General features: G+C 38.6%; 1 protein-coding gene across 14 annotated transcripts in view; it reads left to right on the top strand.

The window, feature by feature from the left end:
- Positions 1 to 18,939, top strand: part of FRYL (FRY like transcription coactivator) — a 162,814-nt gene that overhangs the window by 10,926 nt on the left and 132,949 nt on the right. For 7 of the 14 annotated variants that reach the window (XM_038134172.1, XM_038134171.1, XM_038134162.1 and 4 more), the window contains exon 1: positions 15,289 to 17,047. In XM_038134172.1, coding sequence (XP_037990100.1) covers positions 16,873 to 17,047 — 175 coding nt within the window. In that variant the 5' untranslated portion in view covers positions 15,289 to 16,872. The other 7 variants (XM_038134170.1, XM_038134167.1, XM_038134168.1 and 4 more) reach the window with 3 other exon arrangements.

Below are 18,939 nucleotides of genomic sequence, written 5' to 3'. Positions count from 1 at the left end.
TGTAGGTCTCCCTGGCATCTTCACTTGGGTATGGCAAACCTGGTACTCTGTTTCTTAAAACAGAAATCATGGAGATGGTGCCCCATTCCCTCTGTTTCTTCAGCTGTGAGCCTACCACTGCCACCCTGTTTGAAATTACTTTGGTGGTAGATGTTGCATATAAAATTGGGGATCAGAGCTGTCTTTTCAGATAGTGTTGATATGTGTGTGTGTATTTATATGTATTTACATGCACTTACCTGCAGAATTGATAGGTGAGTAGCTGGGGAGGGTGAGAGTGGTGGATAGCAAGTGTGGAAACAGAAAGCTGGGTAAACACAAGTACATAAGAAATAGAACAAGCTTATGGTGCAAGAAACAGTTTTTACCTACACATTTCTTTAACACTTTTGTATAATTTTGGGCCTTTGCTGCATTAAGGGAAAAATGAACCTTATTTCAAAGCATTTATGAACATTTCTTTTCCTGTAAGCTTTGATCAGGCTATGATATTATAGTCTGTAATTCAAAATCTGTAAACAAACCATCAGGCACAGATTGTACTTGTATTTTTCTGGTGCTGAGGTAGATTGTGTGCAACTGATTTGATCCAGTTGGAAACCCAACCTCTCCCTTCTGGGAGAGTATCTAATGAAGGTATTGCATAGTGTATTCTGTGTTATGCCATAGTGCAAGTTGCTGCTCTCTTGTCTTGCCTTTTTGAATTAAGAATAAATAGTTCTGTTTTCAAGTGTGTCCTAGTCTCCATAATTTGAAAGTAGCTTTTATTGCATGTTCCCAACAAACCATATCTAGTATATAAAACTCTTACCTATAACTTAGGTAGTTTAAGAGCATAAAATTTATGTGACTGTAGCTCAGTGATACAAATGTTCTAAGTTGAAGAACTGACACGTTAGGGACACAAGACATTCTGAATTTTGCAGGTGGCTGTTTGAAAATTACTGTGTGATTATTATGGGAAGACTAGAATGCAGTAGAGAGAGAGAATTCACTAGGGCTTTCTTAACATTTTGTGCCTAGGAACAAGAATAGTTCAGCTACTTTAATGTTTGTTATTGTTATGCTGGAGAATGCAGACTGGCCTCATTTGAGCTTTTTTTTTTAAAGTTAAAAAGCAAGTTCATATCTGACCCTGTGTAAATATAGACTCTCTGAACTCTACAGTTTTAAAAAAAAGAACAGGTTGAGATGGTCTGCAGGTGCAACGAAGTCCCCATTCTGATCATTGCAGTTCAGAAGCAGTTAGCACTACTGCTTTTTATGCAGTATTTGTATTCTATTTCCAGAGGCCAGAGATAATTGCACTAGGTTGGGATATATCAATTGAAATGTTTTTCTGCAACTGCTTGAGTAGCTAAGAAATCTGCTAACTGATGTTATACTTGCTGTATTATACATTATTGATATTCTACTTCATTGTCGTCCGGTCAGGATATTGGAAGAACTACTGGCGTTTTATATATAGGACCTTAGTTTAACCTCTATTGAAGATGCTTTGAGGGGAGGAAGTGGGGAAAGCAGCTTCCTGCTTTGTTCGAGGGCGTAAAGTGGTGAGGTATTTTTTGGTGTGGGTGGAGCAGTGGGGAGGTGTTATTTATTTATTTAATTCATATAGAACTTGGTACTGAATGTGCATAAAGTTCATGTTGGTTCCTCCTAATGTTATGTCATAACTAACAAAAATTGCCACATTTTTTCTTTGTATAGATACAGTAACAGAACAGGCCAGTGTTTTATAGTTTTTGGCACTTTTTAAAAAAGAGAATGTATTTTGAGCCTTAACAGTCTGTTAAGGGAAGAAATGTTCTACATAGGATGTTGATTTTTTTATCATTCTTAATTTCAAGAGCTTGAACCCTGCTAGATGCTGATCTCCAAAAGCTGATTGAATAAAAAGGGATTGTTGACTTCGGTTTGGGATACTTTCAAAAATAAGAAATTGCCAAAAGCAGTTTGAAGGTGTGATATAAGGTCCTGTTCTTTGGATCTAATTTATTTAGTTTCAGGCTCATTTTTAGTTTAATTGTGCTTGCAATTTATTTTGTAAAAAGGCAAAAAAGGAGTTTCGTTTCTAAAACCATTTAGCATTTTTTTTTGCATTTCTCAGTTGTTGCTTTAGCGGTGGTGCAGAGGTCAGAGTTTAAAGCTTCTGGCCTACACTGCACACTCATTGGAGTTCTCACTTTTCCTGTGGCTGAAACTTTGTTAATATAGATGATGGTGAGAGGTGGTGTTCAGATGAACGCAAACACTCCAGACACACTGCTGTGCTTTACTGTTGAGGGCAGCAGTGCATCTGAGTAGACTGTCATGGTTGTTGCTCTTGATAAGGGTCTTCTGTTTTCCCTTCCAAGCACATATGAAATAAGAAGGCACTAGGTGATGATAAATTCTAGGGGACATAAGATTAGGCAAGCTGGGGTCTTACTCATTTCATCTCTTGGAAATACTATACAGACTTAGTTTTAGCTGTTCTCCTGGTGGAAGCAACATTTCTTTAAGTTAGTCTGAACATCCGAAATGGTTACAACCTCTCATGCTAAGAGGAAAGAACTGTAATTTCTTGGTCCTCTGCAGATCACTTGCAGATTAAGCACTTGCAGAGAAAGTATTTCTCTGCTGCAGTTTCTTGAAAAGCAGCAGAGAAATACTTTCTTTCAGATTGCTAGTCCAAATTAATGGTATAATAGAAGACAGTTAAGGTCACTTTTTGTGGGGCCCAAAAATATTTGGTTCTGTACTACAGCTGAGGAAACACTCCTCTAAATCAACAATCAGAAAATAGCAGGAGTATAGGAGCAATCAGAGGGCATTAGCACCTTGGAAAGGTATAACTGCATCACTGGTTTCTGGAGGCAGTGGGCTCCTTGTGGTGCCAGCAAAGGCAATTTTTCTAAAGAGAATAATCTGAGAAACTGTAAAGGTCTGAGGCCTAGATGGAAATAGCCATTCTGCTGTGGTAAAAACACAGTCCGAGTTTTGGCATACTCCTCATACTTTGAAATGAAACTCCAAAAGTGAAGAAGTTATGGTAAAGAGTCAAAGAACAGGCAGGGTTTGTTGCCCTGGCCCAGTGGATAAGATTTGGGATTTACTTACTTAGTCCCTTTTCATGCTAACTAAAGAAAAGAGAATTCAGATAACCCATTTTGTGTTATCATGGTCAAATTATTACACATTTAGTACCTAGCTCTCAAATTTATCTTGCAAATTCTTCTTCACTACAAATGGGACTATTTTCAATTGAACTTTATCAGTTTGTAAATGGAGAGCTATTTGTAATTCTTGGAAGAAGAAAGTGTTGAACCTTTAAAACCCATGTAGTTCTCAGGTGCAGGTGGTTGGCTAGATTCCAAAGATTTGTTGTGACTGAGGCAGTTTTTAACTTCTTGTCCCATGAATCCTTTTAGGTGATCTTGATATGCCTTATGAGTGTTATCTCATTTCCATATCAGTTATGTAAAAGCTGAACCTACATTGATTTTGTACCAATGATCTGTGCATCTTCTAGTTGCAATATTTGTGTTTAATGAAGTTCTCCCTGCCCAAGCACCCTGAAGGCTTGGTTTTTGCATTAGTGACTCTGTCTCTCCTGTTTATGACTTCTGTGGTTCCTCACTCAGCTGATTAATTGATCCTCAGCTAATTGATCAGCAGCCACTCAGCCTCACTGGTTGTGTGGATTGTGGCGTGGAAAAAAGCTGTTTTTCAGTAAGGAGATGGCAGGTGAAATTGGGAGAATATTGCATGACTACTGTGTTCTTGACAGTATTTAGTAACATTCAGTTCATCATGTACCATTTTTAGTTTGTGCTGTTGATTATTGTTATACAGTATTAATATACTTAAAACTTTTACAGGAAACAAAGGAACAAAGTTGTTACTAAAAATCTTCTATTGATACATTATGTGCCAAGCATCAGTAAGGAAATGGAGTAGATTTGAATATAAGGAGCCTGGGAAACTTCATTCCCCCTTTTTTTTCCTACGACATCAAATTTTATGGAGTAATTAGCTTAAAAGTGGCTTCTGTAATATTCAGGTGCTCCCCAAGCTCTTCTTTTGGTGTTTCTGATGTCAGTCACCAGTATCACTTGCTTGGGAGGACAGCAAGCCATAAGCTCAGTACAGTCTAGTAGTGCATGCTGTTGCTGAGGAAAAGGTTGGGAGAGCAAGGGAACTGGTCAGCCCCTGGAAATCTTTCAGCCTTCTGGTATCGTTTTCCCATGCTGTAGTGGAAAAAATGCGTAATTGGTCTGTAACAGGGAAGTCTTGTATATAGTCAATATGTTGTATAATAAATCTAGTTTATAGCTAACAGTGTTAACTGTAGTTAACATTTCTAGTTAACAATGTTGTTTTCTTGTTTTCATACCTCCTGCAGGAGGGGTGATGTAAGTTGACAAGATGACCAGAGCGCACCAGGGGTGGTGTGTTGTCTTGGGAGTGCTTGTGTGACAGCAGGTTACCTAGCTCTAGAAAAGGCTGAAGTTATGGGTCAGCCGCAGGTTTGGGTGACCATAGTGCCATTGTGTAAATGCTTGCCTCTAAACTTCAAGCTTCTTGCTGTAATTTTTCAAATGATGTCATAAAAACTGATATAGTTCATCTCTGCCTTTATTCTACCTGTGTAAAAGCCAACAGTGTATTGAAGCCTGGTTAGGGTTTGTAGTGTGGAAAGACCACTTCTAGCACATGGCTAAAACTACTGGTATTTCTTTCTTTCTTTTGAAGTACCATCTTATTAAATCTTTTGGGCCAGTAATTGTGAAGAAGGCTCTAATTTAGTTGTTGTGTGTATCTTCTTAAATGAAGTTGCTAATACTTGGATTTCCAGCAACATTAGTATTAATCGCCATCCCTGAAGTTTTTGGAAGTGATGTGCTGTACCACCTCTCCTATGCTTAGCAGTGTATGCTGAATTGGAGCATGTTAATTGCTGCTCAAAAGTTAAAGTTGAGTTCTGTCTTGCATAGTAGCCCAACATTACAGCAACTACTCTGAGAATATAATACATCAGCTTGAAAATAATGCTCTGTGAACAACTCTCCTTCAAAAAAAATTATGTAATTAGAAGTTACATGTGCTGTTACTTGATCAGATTTGAAGTTGGCAGAATTTTTGTTTTGCAGTTCAGGTTGTTAGAGGAGTTCTGAATTCTTTTAGATATGAAAATTTAGAGGTAGCATCAGTTTTCTTTGTACTATTTTTTGAACCTTATGATAGCAAACCTCTTGTATTTTCAACTTTGTTTCTTTTTTTCATGTTCTGCTTCTTAACTTTTCATAAATCTTCTGTAGGGGTGAACCCCAAACACTGAAACTACACCTGTGTGATACCTTTGACTTCAAATCTGATAAAGTATAGTTATATTTTAACTTGTTAGCTGCCATTAGGAAATGAAGCCAAATGAACAAGCAATATGCTGTAGCTACTGCAAGCTTCACTGGCATCTGTTGGAGACTTTTGACCTTTTTGCTACCTTTACTGATACTTTATTATTCCTGTAGTCTGAGTTAATCTGATCAGATTGATTCTGTAGAATATCTCAGGTTGTATTCAAATCCAGCTGTAGTTGTCCTTGAAGTTCTGGGCAGCTGCTGCAATATAAAATTCATTATTGCTCAGTGTGCACAAAAAAAAACTTGAGTACATTGCCTGGCTTTTTGTGGGCTTCCCGACCTCTGGCCTCTTTCCAAACAGTCTGCTAGCTGAACTGACAGTGCCTTCCTAAAGCTTGGACAGTCGAGTCAGTTTTCAGCTTACCTTTATTTCCTCCCTTAAGCAGCTGGGCTGTTGGGTGGTGGTGTGGTGGGAGGGGGAGATTGAATCTGGTGTGGTAAGGAAGGAAGATGTTTGCTCTGAAGGCAGCCGGCAGGGAAGCCTCTAATCAGAATGGATTCCATACCTGTGAACGTATGTTTTGCTTGAGGTAGTGAGCTAAAATGTCAGCATATACCAGGCTGGTTTCTGTCTGCATAGTCTGTCAGTTTTGCAGAGGGTAATAATGCATGGGTTTCCTGCTGTTCCCAGTGATTGTATTGGGGAGGAGTTGAACGACAGCTGATCCACTCTCTTTCAAACTGGGGTGAAGGTAAGGTTTGGCGTGAACTGAAACAAACTATTGCTTACCTTTAATAAAAGAAAAGGAGCAAAAAGAAGAGAAAGGGAATTATACAGTTTATTGATGTAGGCAGGATGAAAGGTGATACACTTCTGCTGTGCAAAAAACAATGTTAACTTATCCTGATTGTCTGAAGAGGTAAAAGTGATGTGTATTTGGCGCACTGCACTGTCAAATGCACAGACTATGGAAAACAGTTGACGTTTTTATTAAAGTATTGTAAAATTCAGCAGGTAAAATTCACAGTCAGAATTTTGTCTGTCATTAAATGCTTCCCTTTGTAAGTGGTCAAGTCTTTGAAACACTTGATTTCTTTTTCCAAGGAATTATGTAATGCATTCCAATTTATATATAAACATCAGGTTGCCTCCTATTTGCAAAAGTTTATCTAATTTTCTTGCTTGTCTCACAGTCCCACTTTTAAGCTCTCTTTTACATCTTAAAATCTTCTTGTGGCTTCTTACTTTTAGATTGCACTTATATGGGTCTCTCTTTTGTATTTTTGGAAACACTAATTAAGAAGTGGAGCTAATTGTACATTAAAGAATTGATGATGATTGAATAGTTGACACATACTTAAAGGAAACTACTACATTTGTGCTGCATCAGGGCACTGACAATCAGGTTGGATGTACAGGGTTTTTTTACAAATTTTTTCCTGGAAAATTGTCAAGCTATGGAATTTTAAAATTCCCGGAATTTTTTCAAGCTACAAATTTTAAAAAGAAGAAATAAACCTTCCCCATATAAACTAGATGTTCTGGAGTGGTGGACTGCTGCTGCATGATGAGACTTGAGTTGTTAAAAGCAGTTGAAAGTGCTTGATCTGCCTTCAGGGTAAATTTAAAAACACTAAAGTGCTTTCTTTTACTGTAGTTTGGCACTATAGAAGGACAAAAAGAAACTGCTGCTTAGGCAAGTTGTGGCAAGTATGTCAGCTGCATACAAACTTCTATTGTGAAGAAGTCTGCAGAAGTTCTCAAGGCTTTGTTAGGAAGACCCAGCTCTGAGTATTGTTTTGTTTCTTTTTCTGACCACATCCTCCTGCTAACTGAGCAGATGAAAAAAAAACCCCAAAAAAATCAGAAAATAAATTAATAAAAGGACTAATATGAAAAAAATGGATTCAGGATTACTTGCATTTTAGAGTGGTAAGTTATGATTAATAAAAATATGATTGTAACTAAAGTGCAATTAAAACTTTTCATAAGGAATGGATGCATGCAGAATATGCTGAGCGTGGGAAACCAGATGTTATTTTGGTGTCAGTTTTAATTTTTCTCTTTCATGGGGAAAAAAATCATTAAGAATGACTAGTTTCTGAGTAGAACAGCAATTTTGAAGACAAATGTAACAAACAAATTTTTATAGTTTTTAACATTTCAATGATAAATTTAGAATTCTAAAGCATTGGGAAATTGTTGACATCTCTGTTAAATGTCTAAGGTTTTTTTTTTTTTTTCTTGTTTCTTTTTCAGAGTTCTGTATTTCATTTGTCTGTACTGTGTTTGGAGATCTTTCTCCAGTTTTTGGCTACATACCAGCCGACTCAAAACTGTTTACATCTTTGTCTGCTCTTACATCTCGAAGCACAACGTGGGACTCGTGGGGAAAATGTCTTGATGGATCCATCCTGAGTGGGATAGCTCTCGTCAGTGGTTAACAATGGCTTCTAAGTGGTAAGGTCTTTCTCGCAGCAGTGTCATAGATTTTCATCTACCTCTTTCTGTTTTGCTTGTCTCTGTTGTACTGTTAACACAGCTTGAGCTGCTACTTCAGATATCAGTTGTCTGACTAGAAGTCTGTGCTGTGTTGAGTCCAACACGAACATTTGTTGTAATGCAGTGTAGAAACTGATCATGGCCAAAAGTGAATATCCAAAAAAGAGGTCAGGAACAGGGCAAATAGCATCCCTGTCATCTGCGTCTTGGGGATTTCCAAAGCCAAATGTGGTTTCTGTGCATCTAGTAATTCTCGAATTGCCGTGAATTAGCTTTTCTTTTGTGTAGTTTCTGTATGTTCGGCAGTTCTCTGGAGTTTTCTTTGCTCCGCGCGAACGGGGGTCGCTGGGAGCAGAGCCCTCCCGCCTTTGGGCTGTGCGCGCTGCCCCCTTGTGGGTGCAGCCGGCACTGCAGTTCATGGGCAAGGGCAGTCACGGACTCGGGGAACGCTTCGGGTTGGAAGGGAGCTCTGGTTCCTTAGTCAGAGTTCTCATTCCTGAGTCAGTGTGCCATGTAAAGATGCTCTTTGCTTTGCTGCTTTGCATGTAAGGATTTTACTAGTAGGAAATAGATAGGCATTGATGCCAAGTACACGGCAACTATTGTCGCTAAAGTACTTCTGAGCTGAAATGAGTATGGATAGATCCAACCAACATCTAAATTGTCCTTCAAAAAGAATATAACACACTGCTTTTCTATAGTCAAGTGGTAAAACTGATAGACCATGCTTTCTTTTGGCCTTTGAGAGCAGATGTTGCAACTTCAGAAGGACAGTGAACAGACTTTGCTTAAAAGACAGCAACAGAGGCAAAGTTACTGTTCCTACACACATCTTGTTTTATGTTAAACATGAATGATATTTTGTAAATGTGTATGTATTTAGAGCTACAATACTGTGCTGCCCATAGGCCCATGTGGAATTCTACTGGGTGCATTCTTTGCAGTATCTGGTGTTTTGGTTGTTGCTACTGATTTTTTTCCTCCTCCTCAAGACAGGAACCCAGATGTTTCCATTTACAGTCCAGCCCATTTGCTGACACAACACCAAAAGGAAACCTATTAAATACTCATACTGATACATATGCTATATTCATACAGTGTAGAGAGAGTTTCAGAGTTTTAGTATTATGGTCTGTATAACAGAGCCTAAATTAGTAGGGACTTGAGCATGTCAATCCACATGAATGGACTGGTGAATGCAGCCACCCAGGTAGGTGGGGTTTTCTTTCAAGTAGGTGGAATATTAGTTTCTGCTTTTTATTTTGCCACGTAGATTAAACTTTCTGTGGCCATGTTTCAAGAACCCAGTTAATTTTGGAAGAACTAAAATAGATGGGATAGGTGTAAACCAAGACAGAACCTGTATTTAATGGAGGCATTGAGAGCTTTTTCATTACTATTGCCAACAGAGCTTATCCTATGAACTCACTAAGTATGATTATTTTATTTTTTTAAGTAGTAGAAGCTATGGAGAAGTCACCGTGAAAAAAAAAGATAATGATACTACCGACCTGGGGGAACTATTTTTAATGTGCGTGCCTTGTATAAAATTTTAAGCAATGAATTAGTTAGGTTAGGCTTGGTAAGGGAAGCAAGATAAGTGTGCTGTATGCAGTTTTGGGTTTGGAATGATGGTTATTTTGAACAGTGGAATATAGATTCCCACGCTGTTTGACTTTAATGCTTTCAACATGATTTTAAAAGTTGTCCATTCAAACATGAGGAAGTTCTTCTCCAGATGTGTACTTTTATGTAGTGCTAGAGAAACACTTTAACAGAGACAGTGACAGTGGCTGTAAAAATCATCAACTAAATAGCCCAGATATTTGTTTAAGAAATACATGTTGACTCACTGTTCTTGAGTAATTCTGGAAATACATGTGTGCTTGGTCTCTGGTTATCACTTACTGTCTGTTCTGGCTGTTCTATGCATTAACAATTGGCAACTTATTTTTCTGTAAAGCTCTTAAAGCTTTTGGTAAAAGTTTTCAGGTCTCAATTCCTTAGAGATCCAATTTCACAGCAGTATTACCATTGTTCTGGCAACGAACCTTTGGTTTTAAAATGTTGCTTATTTTAATGTCCTTTATATAGAGATATCAACGTCGAGATTGTCATCATTCACTTCGATTATTTTATAAGAAAAAAGAAGATCTGGCTACTTCTATTGTTATGGGATTGTGTAACGATGTCTTCTCTTGCTGTTTCTACTTGCATGGAAATGGGTATGGTTCAGGTTATGCTGCATAGTTTGGAAGATCTTGTGCAATATATCAGTACTTGGAACAAGCAAGAGGTTAGCAACAGGAAGCCTGACTGAGGATTGTAGAAGCTGTGGGGTAGACAATACCTTGATCTGCTCAGGAACTCCTAATGAGTTCAGGAAAGCATTGTATTCTTGCATGTGACCTCAAGATAAGAACCGTTAAAACTTAATACGTAAATGGTAAAAATTTGGGGGCTTTTCTGTTAAACAGAATAATACAGTATTCTGTCAGTGAACGTAACAGTTTCATGTTCAACTGCTGATGGATATATTTTGACAGATATTTGTATTTTTTTTTAATTCTAATGCTATATAATCAAAGCCAAACTCTGAAACCTCCCCCTCAAATAATTCCTGGAAATTTGCAGCCTTCCAAAGAAAAAGCCCCACAACTTGCTCTGAAAGGATCTCCAGCCCCATTTAAAGCAAATAAATACAGCCTAAGTGATTAAAAGAAAAGTGAAACTTTACCAGAAACTGACTGTTGTTTGTTTCTTTCATTTCTCAGGAAATAGCTAGGTGTGTCTAAGACAAGTGTGGAGATTACTGAAACTATTTACATTTTTGCATTAAGAAAAGCAGTAAACCAAAACTATACAAAGGTTAAATGGCTTAATTTTAAAGTATTTTGTATGAAAAATAATAGCTACAACAAGTTTGCACTGATATAGAGAGACTGTATTGCAAAATTGTAAATCGATTTGTCCCTGGTTGGGTTTTTTCTGTGAAATTACATTAGTTGAACGGAACCAAGGAAACCATTAATGCCAAGTAGCTTAGGAATTAACTGTAAAGTTAAGTGTAAGTTATATGAAGGATGGCCTCTTAAATATATTTTTAAAGTTTGAAATAGACATGGCATGTTGATTCCTTTAAATATGTTGTGTGTCTTGTATCATAACTTTCTTTTTTTTTAAGAGTAGATTTTTTTTATTGGGATATGACAAGCTATTACAAATAGTCTTACAAATTTGTCTTCTCTTCTAAGCAGCAAGAAGAAACTTCCAGTACTTGGGTTTTTCTCCTAAATATTTGGGTATTCTTATAGTTAGTCCAGTTTTTTAGCAAATTTGCTTCCACATGAAACAGTGATGTCACATTGAAATGAGGAAATTGCTGAAAACAGTCATGTTTATTTGGTGCACACTAATGCTATGTTTAGTATGTTTTATATGCTATGTTCAGTATGGGATGTGTAGTTAACACCCTTAATTTCAAGGAATATTAACGTTTCTTGGAGAGCTGCAAACAGAGACCACTTTGCATCACTTGGCCTGCTCACTCTTTCAAAGGGCAAAGCTTGCACCCTTTCTTATGCTGCTGGGTCTTTCCTGTTGAAACTCCTTTGGTGATGCCTCCAGTACCAGTGTCCCAGCAGGAAAGATAGTTTTGCTTTGTAGGTTCTTGTTTGGTGGTGTGTGGGTTATTTTGCAGGGGAATGTTGGTGGTTTTTGTGTTTTTTTGGCTGTGTCATTGTGGGAAATAGAGGCATAGAGAGCTCCCAAGGCCTCGAGCATACAAGCTCAGAGATAGAGATGTATACAATGTTTGACCTAAGACCTTGGAGAAGGCTTGAAGGTTTAGAACAGAAAAGTGAAACAGACACAAAGTAAGAATAAAGATTTGTAGTTTAAGCAGAAATATGTTTTAAGCAAGTAGAAATATGCCTCATGTAAGCAAATAAATATGCTAAGCAAGATAGTAGAAAATTTTAAAGTCTAGTAATGGTACTTGTTACAGAGTTGGTAACAAGTAGAAGATACAGCAATAAGTTTCTGTAGAGTTACATGATTGGATGAAAAGAGACGCATTGCAGCAGAATAATGTAAAGTAATTAATGATTGGTTTATGAAGATGCTAGCACGCTTTGTGGAAGTAGTTGATTGGATAAGAAATATATAAAAAACATTGTAACTAGAATTAAAATGGCTTCTGATGTGGTGGCATTGGATGCAACAACCTTACCATCTCACCCTTCCATGAGACTGATTTTGTAAGAAACCATTTTTTAATCGCTTCATCAGTTGACCCCGTCTACTCTGTATCCCAGACATGTAGTTCTGTCTGGTTAACGTTGTCCTGTGGCTGAAAAGCTGGGAGAAAGCACAGGGTCTGTGTGCCAATAGATGTGCCCAGCCCATAGCAGTGTTTACCTAAAGGGGAGATCATAGAATAATTTAGGTTGGAAAAGACCTTTAAGCCACCAAAGTTTGCAGTGTGAACTTCCACTTTGCTGGCACAAGAGTGCCTCCAGCTGTGTCCTTTGCCAGCATGGTTGTACAAACGGCCATATTGAGCATGGCTGTTGAGGAATACGTTCCTCTCATGTGGCTCGGTGTGTAGCTCCGGGCTGAGCTCTGCGGAGCCAGCAGCCTGAGGCAAGAGAATGTGGGTTACAAAGGGCATGGGGACCCTTGGTGCCAGCCAGGGCACCAGACACTCAGAGACAGGCGGCCGAGGATGGGGCTGGAAGATCCCAGACATCCCTGCGCCTGCACTGTGAGGGTAGGAATGACCCGGGGTTCCTTTGCTCAGGGTCCCTCCTTCAAGGCACCACCTCCAGCTGTTATTTTGTCGTTTAATTATTGCACCACGATTAAATTATTTGAAGGATCTGGACATCTGAAACTCTGCTGTGGGAACCCTGGGATAGAGCCTGCAGAGAAACCGCTTCTGACTGTGACTGTGGGGTGTGCAGCTGTGAAGGGGCCTTCATCCCAGCTCAGGTGCTGCCAGGGCGGCTGGCAGAGTGGCTCCCGGATGGGTGGACAGGGAGTTTCCTTAACGTGGCTGTATTTTGGAACACGTGTTCCCATCGTGCTGAGCAAGCTCCCCTGAACTTGTTGCCTTCTGCGGGGGCCCGAGAAATCGGGCGCAGTTCTCCTCTTTGCTGTGCCGGGGCGGTCTGTGCGGCCCTGACAGGTTGAACCAGCCCGCTGTGAGGGCCCGGCGGAGCGGGCGCAGTGCGGCCTCAGGCCGCGGGGCGGCGCTGCGGGCAAAGCCCTCCGGGAGCGGGAGCGCGGGGCTCCCGGGAGAGCCGCGGTGTTCCCGCCCCGCGCCTCGCCGCATCCCGGGGAGAGCGGCGGCGCCGCGCTTCCCCCCACTCCAGCACCCTCCTGTCGTCTTACGCGTTAAACGTGAAAGAACCCTCTGCCCCTTCCCCCACAGCAGGTAGGGCCGCGCTGGCGTTTCTCTGGCACGGCGGGGTAGTTCCAGAAACGTTTTGTGTTGCAAAGCTGCAGGTTTGCAATGCACGCTTGTTCGGGAAGAGACCTGTCAAATGATGAGTGGTTTGTGGTAGGCTGTAGGCCCTCTTGGCAGTCTTCCAAAATTGAGCTTCCCAGTATCTTGTCTGGTTTATAATTGTCTTTTATTATTATTATTGCTAATTCTAGGAATTCTCTGCACATGTGAATTCAAGTCACTTGCAAGTAGTTTTTTCTCACATGGATCTTTCTGTCATTGACCATGTTTTGTTTTTTCATATTTCTCATTCTTGGGATGTTCCTCCATCAGCAGGTTCACCTGCTTCGGTGGAATTCCCATGTATGTGGCTTTCCATGCACCTCTGCCAAAAAACTTGGCTATCTGTGTTCTGAAAGGTCTAATCCAAGGAGACAGTGCTCTGAGAAGTGCTGTTGTGCTGTGATCATTCACTGGGTCTCTCACTATTATACTTCTGCATGTTTCATGATCTGTTTGCAATCCCTTCTGCTAATGTGGATTCCTGTTAGTGAGAGGTGCAGAGCTCAGACGTTATCTTGCCAGCTAGTGATGGAAACATCAAGAAGTGTGGCAGGGAAAGCCTGAATGACTTCAGCAGGCACTTCAGCGCAAAATCAGTCATCCTTTGAGTGTAACCAAAGTGGAATACTTGTGAAAAGACATCAAAGAACTTGCTGTAATGCATATAACAGTTTTAAGAGCAAGTCTTCTATTTTTTAAATCTTTTCATTTAGAGATTCCAGAATAAGAATTAAAAAGTCTTATTATTCCTAATCTGTTAAAATTTATTGATTAAGGCTTATTGTTGCCTGTTTTGGTTTGGTTTAAACATGAATTTAGGTGTAACAATTGTAGGACTTCTGATATGTTTTACACTGATGGATAACCTGTAAAACTTGCTTAGGTTGTATAGAACCCACAATTGTACATTGTACTGTTTAAGAAGATGGTAAGAACAAATGTGAGGCAGGAGTATGTGTGAAATGACATACCAAGGCAAAAACATAAACCATGTATCTTGCCTTCATTTTTTACAAAATACTGTTTTCATAGAATGTAGTGAAGTATGGCAGTCCTGGAGTTAAGCTCCAGCCATCCATATACATAGATAAATATACATGTGTGCATCCCCAGCTATCTCCTGTAGAACACTTCCTGATGTTCTTAAGAGTCAAAAGCAACCCTGAAGGAAAAATCAGTCAAAAGCTTTTTGATACATCTGTTTTGTATAAACTTTATTAGTTTATCAGGTTTAATCTTAAAATATGATCATGTGTCTGGAGGGTGGTTTTTATTACTTGTGTTTTATGCATCCTATTACTTGAAAGGCTATTGTTTTCTAATTTTGCAAAAAATATAGCTTCAACACCTAATTGCTTTTTAAATTCATGATTAACTCACATATGCCACATGTTGTTTAAAATGTCACACCTTGTGCACTTAATGGTAAGTGGTGTACTTGGTACTTGAACTTTACATGTCTACTCCACCCTGAGTCCACACACATCATAAAACCTCCCTAGCGTGGTTAAGAGCGCTTTAAAACCTAGTTTGAGCCTTTCAGAGGCAGTTTAAGATAGGTACAAAATGAAATGTCTGGTTGCCCCGTCTGCAAACTCCAGTTTGGCAGGTGGATAGTTGGAAGCATTCTCAGTCTCATGGAAGCATCTGAATTGCTCTCTTGCTCCCAAATGCTAGGAACCGCAAAGTAGGTTTGTGGCAAGATTTCAAGGGCAAAAAAAGGAATTCTATAGAAAATAATGCTATTGTGAATAAATGATGGCTTGAGCTTGTAATGACTCACGATCTGTTGTAATCACAAATTGTCTTTGTGGTATCTTTATTATTCTTCTGAAAATGCATAAACCTACTTCTCTGGGGTTTTTTGTTGTTTTTTTTTTCTTTTTTCTTTTTTTTGGTTGTTTTTGTTTTTGGTTTTTTTTTGTATTGTGGGTAAAGCACTGTGAATGAAATCATTATAGGGAGACTTTTCTGCTTGATCTCCCTGCAGGAAGTGGTATTCTTGCAATATGTTTCTTTTGATAAGGTCAGAATTTTGTATTCATTTACAAGGAAAAAAAATGTTTAGATGTTTATATGCATTTACAAGGGGAATTTGGACTAACCTGGATATCTGGGAATTTTAATACAGAATTGAATAGCAAAGACATTTTCAGTCTATATAGAACTTGAAAAAATATCTTAGGTGGCAGCTTTAATGAACTTCTACCAACTTTTTCAAGTTGTGGCATTCTGAACAGCATACGTGGCAGTTGAGTAAGACTGACAACTTAATCCAGTTGAGCAGCCCCTTGTCAGCATGTAACTGAAACTCTGAGACCTAAAACATGTTATGCTGCATACCTTTCATAGACTTTTTTTTTTTCTTTTTAAGAGCTAAACAGTAGTGAATTTCGGATTAAATACCTTCTTTTGAGGAATGTATACAAGTGTGCTATGCTTCATGTGTGGTTTGGGTAGTTGTGTTGCATGCATTCAGCAATGTCTTGGACACTGTGCTGCTTTCATAAAAATAACAGAATCATGCAGGCTGCCACTGAGATGTTTGGAGTGAGCATTTAGTGTGTTTCCTCTGAGCAGTGTCTACAGTCTTCAGTGGTAAATGAGGTAGAAATATTGCCTAGTACAGTGTCTATCTCCACTCTAAGTGTAGTAAATAAAAGAATACTTTAAATCAAACAATGATACGTATTCTCAGTTGTAGAAAGCCTTAAAGAACATTCTTCTTCTATGATAATTTATTTGTTTTGTCCTTGAACTTTCTGCTCCAAATGCAAGTCATCTTTCTGGCTTCTTTAAGCTAAATATAAAACAACATTTAAACTTCCCAAAATAAAACCAAAAAATTCAGCTAAACCAGGCATGTATGGAGAAGTAGCCCTAGGGATAAAGTGGATGTTTGGACAAGAGACAGGTTATTTCTGTACTTGTAGTTTTCTGGAAGGTGGTGCGAATATTTTAAGTGGTAAAAATAGCACCAGAGTCCCAGCAAAACAGCACATAAATATAATAAAAGTTAGTATTTTTGCAGTTAGTGGCTAAAACTATGTGAGTATGTGAATGGTGATGTTATAGACCAGCTTTAAAAACAAAGTGCCTAGACTTTCTGAAAGATAAGTGTTATCTTTCAAATACAGAAGAACACTCTCTGTGTACTTCATGAAAATGAAGAGCTGTTGAACTCCGTCAGATATGAGTTTGCAAATGTGTTGCAAATTTTCTTAGGGCTTAAAACTTTTGCAGTGCTAAATAGTGTCTCCTTGGCGTGCAGAGTTTAGCATGCGTTGGTTAATATATAGGCTTGGTGGTGTTTGGTTTTCTTATCAGTCCACACAGTGAAATGTCTTTAGAATCTGCCTTGGAGCAGCTGGCTGGCAGCTGACGCTGCTGTTGGCACCACCCAGGTTTAACATGACATCACCAGAAGAAGTCCAGCTCTGTGCTCAAGGAAGTTGATGTGGGAGCCACGCTCTGTGGAGCATAACTGCTGAGAACACAGAGGGCATGTAAAAATGGAATTCCTGAAAAAAATTGTTCCCACTGCTGCTTCTGGAGATGTTCTGGATGTTGGGAGCACAGCCCGTGAAAGCTCTCCAAGGCTGCTGAAGATGAGACGGGTCAGACTGTTTTCATTAGGACAGACAATAGATGAAGACGAGGAGACACATGTTTTACATCCTGATTACTGTATGTATCCATGTCACCAACCTGGTGGAAACTGATTGCTAAGCTCTTTCTTCAGATCATGATTATTTTGTTAAATTGACAAACTTGATTATAAAAGGCCTTTTTATCAGAGTTCCTATGACTTGAACTTTAGAATTATTTTATCACTGACGCATTGTCATTTGTTAGTATGTGGAAGCAATTTTTCAGTATTTCCAATTTCAGGCCTTCTTCTTGTCTTTGCATGCCTGTGTGGCTTTTTCCCCTCCACTTTCTGGGATAAGATTATGTTTAAGTTTTTAAACTGTAATGTACATAAAATTAGGCACTAAGTTGTCTGGACAGAAGTGTACTACACAGAGATCTGTGACTGCAGTGTAAGATGTGAGTTTTGTGTCATCTTTTCTCTCATGTTTTTTTGATCCCCTAAGTTTTTTGAACTCTTAAAAGAGATTTTTTTGTCTCAAAACAGTAGATGTTTCACTTTTTTAGTGTTTTGAAGATTGCACATTTTTAGTAAACGTATTATATAAATAAGTCAAGTAAGAATATGGATATTGTGTAGAGAATTTTTAACCTCAAGAACATGGGTAAGGTTGCTTATATGATTTTTTTAAAGTTTTTTTTACTATGTGTTAGTGGCTAAATATTGTTAGTGTATTGTGCTAATAAAAAGTAGAATTAGTTCATGTTCCTTTTTCAGATAGCTGGGTGGTAATGGAAAATTCGGTTTAATTTTTTTTTTCATTTTGTCTTCAGCTAAAATAGTGCAGTCTTAAGCCTTTATGGTCTTGGATTCTGCTGGCTGTCAGGTGCAGTTTTGCCCTTCACTGTGAGGTTGGATATTTTCAAGAATTAGTATGACTTTTAAATTTTTTCTGTACCTATAATTTTTTTTCCATATACCTGCAGTGGTGGGAGATAGAGACATTCATCTGTCTTACTGGATGATGAACTTAGAGCCTTAGGGAATAAAGGTTGTGGTGGTGGTGGGAGAAAAGGATTTTCTTGGAAAGACTTCTCTTAGCCTTTCTGATTGTAACATGAACCACTTTTTTCAGTGCATCAGGTTGAGTAAAATAGGCAGCTGAGGAAAGCAGGGACAGTTCTGATCTGTTAAACAAGTTGTTCCTGTGCACAGCAAATTACAACAAGTTAATGTTCTAATGCTGTGTGTTACTGAAGGCTGCCTACAGAATAAAGTCTGTTATGCTGCCTGTATACTTGAAAACTGATCAGAAGCCCATGGTGTCTGATGACAAAGGTTTTTTAGCCTCATTTAACTTGGAATGCTCTACAACAGCCCTGGAGTTTATAGTTGGATATCACTGCAACTTTTATATCTCCATAGGTATATCTCACTAATTCTGCTTTTATGCTATATTCTAACTTCTTTATAGCTCTCCATTTAAATAATATTTTTTCCACATATTATAACTTCAGAAGAAATAGAGTTGTCTTTGTGTTAAAAGAAAATGCTGTAGGCTGATTGAAGTTTGTAGACAAAACAGATTCATTCATCTTTGTTCAGTGTTTTGTTGAGAGTTTGAGCAAATGAGGATAATAAACATAGAATAAACTGCTCTGACTGTTAAAGATGAATTTATCTCTCTTGGTTCTTAAATATGTGCCAAATGGTGACTATTAGGAGTGATTTTGTGGAAACCAGCAGTGCCTGACTAATATTGCTTAGTGTGATGTCATCATTTACGAAATGAAGACTTAGAGTCTGTTCTGGGATCATGCTTTTACAATAGCAGATAGTAGCTGAATCCTCTTTAAATTATCTGCTTATTTCTATTTTTGTATCTTGGTAATGGAATGAGCTGCTCTGCTGGAATAGAGCAAAAGAACTACTGTGTTTACCAGTTGGGTATGCTGCAGAAGGCAGGTGCTGACCAAACAGGTAATAA

The sequence above is a fragment of the Motacilla alba genome, chromosome 4 (assembly GCF_015832195.1).
Source record: "Motacilla alba alba isolate MOTALB_02 chromosome 4, Motacilla_alba_V1.0_pri, whole genome shotgun sequence".
Taxonomy (NCBI): domain Eukaryota; kingdom Metazoa; phylum Chordata; class Aves; order Passeriformes; family Motacillidae; genus Motacilla; species Motacilla alba.
Note: the sequence above shows the minus strand (reverse complement) of the source record. Positions and strands in the feature narration are given on the sequence as shown.